Source organism: Nicotiana tabacum, chromosome 12, assembly GCF_000715075.1.
Source record: "Nicotiana tabacum cultivar K326 chromosome 12, ASM71507v2, whole genome shotgun sequence".
Lineage (NCBI taxonomy): Eukaryota > Viridiplantae > Streptophyta > Magnoliopsida > Solanales > Solanaceae > Nicotiana > Nicotiana tabacum.
Window position 1 is genome coordinate 3779566 of NC_134091.1, and position 4881 is coordinate 3784446.

General features: G+C 32.8%; 1 protein-coding gene across 1 annotated transcript; it reads right to left on the reverse strand.

The window, feature by feature from the left end:
- Positions 1 to 4213: 4213 nt before the first annotated feature.
- On the reverse strand, positions 4214 to 4624 carry LOC107784640 (E3 ubiquitin-protein ligase ATL23-like). Its single transcript, XM_016605797.2, has one exon. The coding sequence runs from the start codon at positions 4622 to 4624 to the stop codon at positions 4214 to 4216; it is 411 nt and encodes a 136-aa protein (XP_016461283.2).
- Positions 4625 to 4881: the final 257 nt, after the last annotated feature.

Genomic DNA, 4881 nt, shown 5'->3' on the forward strand with positions numbered 1-4881 from the left:
TACTTTTCGTATTATTCATAGTTGAATTATACTTTATAAATATTTAAATATATTATTTGTTATAATTTTGTGATTTTAATATAATTTTTATAATTATTTTTATTTTATACTATTTTAAAACTCTTGAAATTATAAATTTTAAAGATTCGTGGGACTTACGCCCATGTCTCAGGGCTTACGTCTCGCCTCGTTAGAGATAAAACGCCTCGCCTCACGTCCCCGCCTTTTAAAACATTGGTTATAGTATTGAAGATCTGAATCCTTACTGTAGCATTGCATGGTATTACCTTCAGTAAAACAGTAATAATAATAGTAATAAATGTCTGTACTTGGGAACTATAATAGATGCTGTGTTGTTCAACATTAATTACTTTGGCATTGAATTAGGAGTAAATTAATTGAGGTTGCTAGCTGCTTATTGCTCATCTGTCGATCGTGCAGTCGTGAAGAATATGCTGTGGCATAAAAAAAAAGTTACTCATATTTAAAATCTTACTTTAATTTCTCTGACCTTATTAACAGTAAAGAGTCAAATTTCAAACATGAAATTCTTGTGAGCTTCAAAAATGAAATTAATGATGATAAATAGGAACCCCCACCCTCTAACTTTTAATTTTGACAGTTGGGTCAATGACTATCATTTTCCTATTTTAATTTTCTCTTGCTTAGGATTTTTAGAAGCCAGAAGATATTTATAGCATGTTTGACCAAATTTCTAAAATCACCTTAATTTGAAAAATAATTTTTTTACAAAATATTGTTGGTGAGAAGTATTATTTGGCTAATTAACTTAAAAAGCATTTTTGGTTAACAATTAATGTTTGATCAAGCTTTAAAAAGTGCTTCTACCTGTATTTTCTCAAACCAAAAAAAATAAATCACAAAGTGCGTTTTGGAATAACCTATTTTTTTCATCTTCTCAAAAATAGATTAAAAATAATTTTTTCCTACTAAAAGCTTGACCAAATATCTTAATTTTGCAAGAAAAAAAATGACAAAAGAAAATCACTTTTGACACACACAAAAAGAAGGGGGGGGGGGGGGGGGTGTTAAGCTATTAGTCGGACAAATGGAAATTGGTAAAGGATTACATCTGAGTAAACTAGAGAAGTATATTTCATTGTTTTTTCATCATCATAGTTCAGTGCTCGAATGTTAAAATTGGAGGGAAATATATGGTTTAAAATAAACGAATTATTTTTAAGGAAGTTTAATTTACTTCTCTACATCACAAAACATCTTAATTTTACCTCTATTATACTTTGGCATCATTTTATTTTGTCATTAGCAAATAATTTTGTATTTTTCCTTGATGTTAATGGAGCTACAACGGAGATAGTGCGAATTCTATGATCAAAATATTGACCAAGTTTACCACGTGGTAATGCATTACATCTATACAAACTAGAGAATTTTAAATTTTAGATTCGCTTCTATATTTGAATGTGATTAGTTCGCTCAAAACGCAAAGGTTTATATGCAAATAACCAGATCATTTGCTAATTATTTGGAGGGTAAAATTAAGAAATTCCATAGAGAAATATTTTTGACATTTTTCGAAATATATATATACCTCCAATAAATAGCACAAACTTTGGACTCGAGAATTTAAATCTCGAATTCATCTTTAAAAAGTATAGTCTTCTACAAAGTATATATTTATTTCTAAAAAAATAACAAAAATAGCAAAAAGAAGAGGAATAACTCTAATAGAGGAAGATGATTTTTTGGTATGAGCATTAATGAGAAGCAATACAAGTGGAAGAAAGCTAGCGAACGGATGGAGATTTGAGGTTTGAAATTTTCAAGAGTCACGCAACAAATATCTATGCCCTTCACTATTCCTATAATAACTCACTCATCTAATTAATGTCTCAAAATGCACAATGAATAAAGCAAAGCTACAACTCAACAGCACTTCACCAACAAGAATAGTAATGAAGTTGTAAATACTCTTTCATTAATAATTAGAGTCGTAAAAGCAGTTACTCATGTATGCATTTCGCAAAATTTTCACTAAGGGGTTTAAAAAAGAATAAAATTAAAAGAGATTGTGTCCAATTGAACCGATAACCTCACATAGGTTTTGACCCCCTTCATCACTAAGCTATGTTTTTGGATTATGTTAATGAGGTTCAAAATATAATATATAGAGGTACAAAACAGACTTTGCCTTATATATACGGTATAATTTTTGGGCGAAGGGAGTTCGGGTGAACCCCTTCCGCTCCCCTAAATCCTTCCATGTACATCACACCCCTGGGATGCGATTTTTCTCGAACTCTAGGTGAATGCAGAATACTTTATGCATGGGCTGCAGTTTATCCTTAATTAGAGCTTTCGAATTTGAGTTTTAAGTATGAAATTATTTTTGTTGGGAAGTGCTTTACCTCCTCTACTAAGGGATTTTTCGACACGAATTCGAATTTAATCGGGTTCCGATAGAAAACAGAAACCTATAAGTCCCATCCCATGCAAAGGCAAGTGTTGAGTAGATTAAAAGGAAGTCAGCTTTGAAAAAAGGTTTAACCAATTGATTGTTTCACACACAGGAAAGTTAGGGCTGGCATCTACCCTACCTTCCCTTCCTTGAAAAAAGCTACCTAATCAAAGTCATATGCACAGGGAATCAATTTGAGTTTCACTTTCACTATGCACGGATGCAGGGGTTGTTTGGTTTAAGGAATAAAAAATACTAATTAAGTATAGCATACTAATTAATTTAATGTAGATATACCGCCAATCAAATATCGCAAAGGGGAGTCTTGAAGCAACAATAAAGTTGTCTTCATGTGATCTATAGGTCATAGGTTCGGTCTGTGTAAGTAGTCATTAACTTATCCACGATGGTAGACTCTCTACATCACTCTTAAGGTCGATCTTTTCCTGAACCTTGCGTGAATCATGATGCTTTGTGCGTTGAGCTATGCTAATTTTATACTGCCAATCAAATATTGCATAAAATATACGATGTTTATTCTTTTTTATACAAGTAAATACAATACTATCTTATGTCAGAATATTGTGATTAAACTAATTACTCCTATAACATAAATGAAACTTCAAACAACCCCTTAAATATTGAATATAGAAGTACTAGTACAAAGTTGTACTAGTGCTGCTTTTCTTTCCATATCTTTTTCCCAAACTTTTCTTCTTCCATTCATAATGGAGTATTACACACCACCAAAAGATGTGGTGGAGTGAATGAGACTGCTCCTCCCTTAACTAGAGGTCTCGGGTTCGAGCCCTAATTATGAAAAAATCCTTGATAAGGAACGCTTCCTCCCGAATGGGGCCTTACGCGGCGCGAATCCGGATATAATCGAGCTCCAATGCGGATACCGGACACCGGGTGAGAATTAAAAAAAAAGAGTATTACACACTATATATGTCTATTCATTTTTTTTTTCTTTTATAATATCAATGTATGCGAAAAGAATTGATCTGGTTTATATCCAATGGCCAAAATTAATCACTTGATTGCAATGAATTCGTCTTTCATTATGACATTATGTCATCTTGGGTTCCACCAAAAACACCAAATTTTGTGTTTCCTCTCCAAATTTTTTCTGTTTTTATTTATTCCCATACCTCCCCCCCCCCCGGTTACGATTAACTATCTCTCGGAGTTCATATTCATCATTTGATTACACACCGATTTCTTTAAAACCGAAGCTTCATGAAAACTCCAAGAAATAATACTAAAGGCCAGCAGGGAGGGAGCTAAATGTACAAAAAAGCATTAAATTCATCGAAAAATTATATTATATAAACAAATGTTATGCACAAAAATATAAAATAACATTTTTTAAATATATTTAAAATGTAAAATCACCTTAATACAAGAAAAATTCGAGTAAACATAGTAGTAAAGGAGGTCAAAATTTACCTTAGTTCATATATTCAAATTTAAATTGTCATATTTTAATATGGTTCTTAATTTTCTTATATAAATTTTTAGTTCCGTAACTGGAGCAAATAATTAAAAATGGAGCAAAATTGAAAATGAAAATGTAAGGCAAAATAAGAAACTGTACTTGATTGAATTAAGCTCTTCTGATAACAACACCCACCACCCAAGATTCAGATTTAAAGGGAAAATAAAAAGAACGAAAAAACATCCATAACATAAATCTATATGAAATAAATACTACTCCTATTAAGACAAGAAAAATAAAGAGATTTTACAGCAGAGATTGCTTAAATTTGTTTAACAAGGGTTGTTTTCAGGAGGATTAAAGAAGTCAGGCTCAAGCTTTGTTCTACAAACTGGACAAACTGGATTTTTGGAAAGCCAAGTATCAGCACATTCTAAATGAAATCCATGGTTACAACCTGGAACAACCCTAGCAAATTGCTCGCTCTCTATTTCATCCAAACACACCGCACAATCATTGCTCATTACCAGTTCTTTCCCTGTGATTTTTGGTAGTTTATCTAATTGAGCAGCGGACAGACCTTTTTCTTGGTTCGGCTTCACAGGGTCATTTGTGTAATTTCCAGTACCGGCACCGGCGGATTGGTAGCTGGCGGCGTACCATAGCAAACAGATGTAGACTAAGAAAACGGCGCTCATTCCTACACAAGGAAGAAACAGAGCGAGAAACACAGAGACAAGCATTGTTGTTAAAGAATTTTTGGTTTTTTTTTAAGGTTTTAAGGAGGGTGGCGGAGGTGGTGGCGTTGTCGGAGAAGAGAAAGAATTAAAGAATTGAGTAATTTGCACACCATGCTGCAGGGGAAATTTGATGGAGGAAAGATGAGGTATTTATATACGGGGAAATAAGGCAGTGTTTGGGTGAATTGAAAAGTTGAGTTTTTATTAAAATTAGTAAAAGAGCTAGCACACACTTGAGGCTGACCTGAGGATGAAATAGG

Coding starts and splice junctions, on each gene's coding strand:
- LOC107784640 (XM_016605797.2), bottom strand. CDS start 4,624: ATGCTTGTCTCTGTGTTTCTCGCTCTGTTTCTTCCTTGTGTAGGAATG.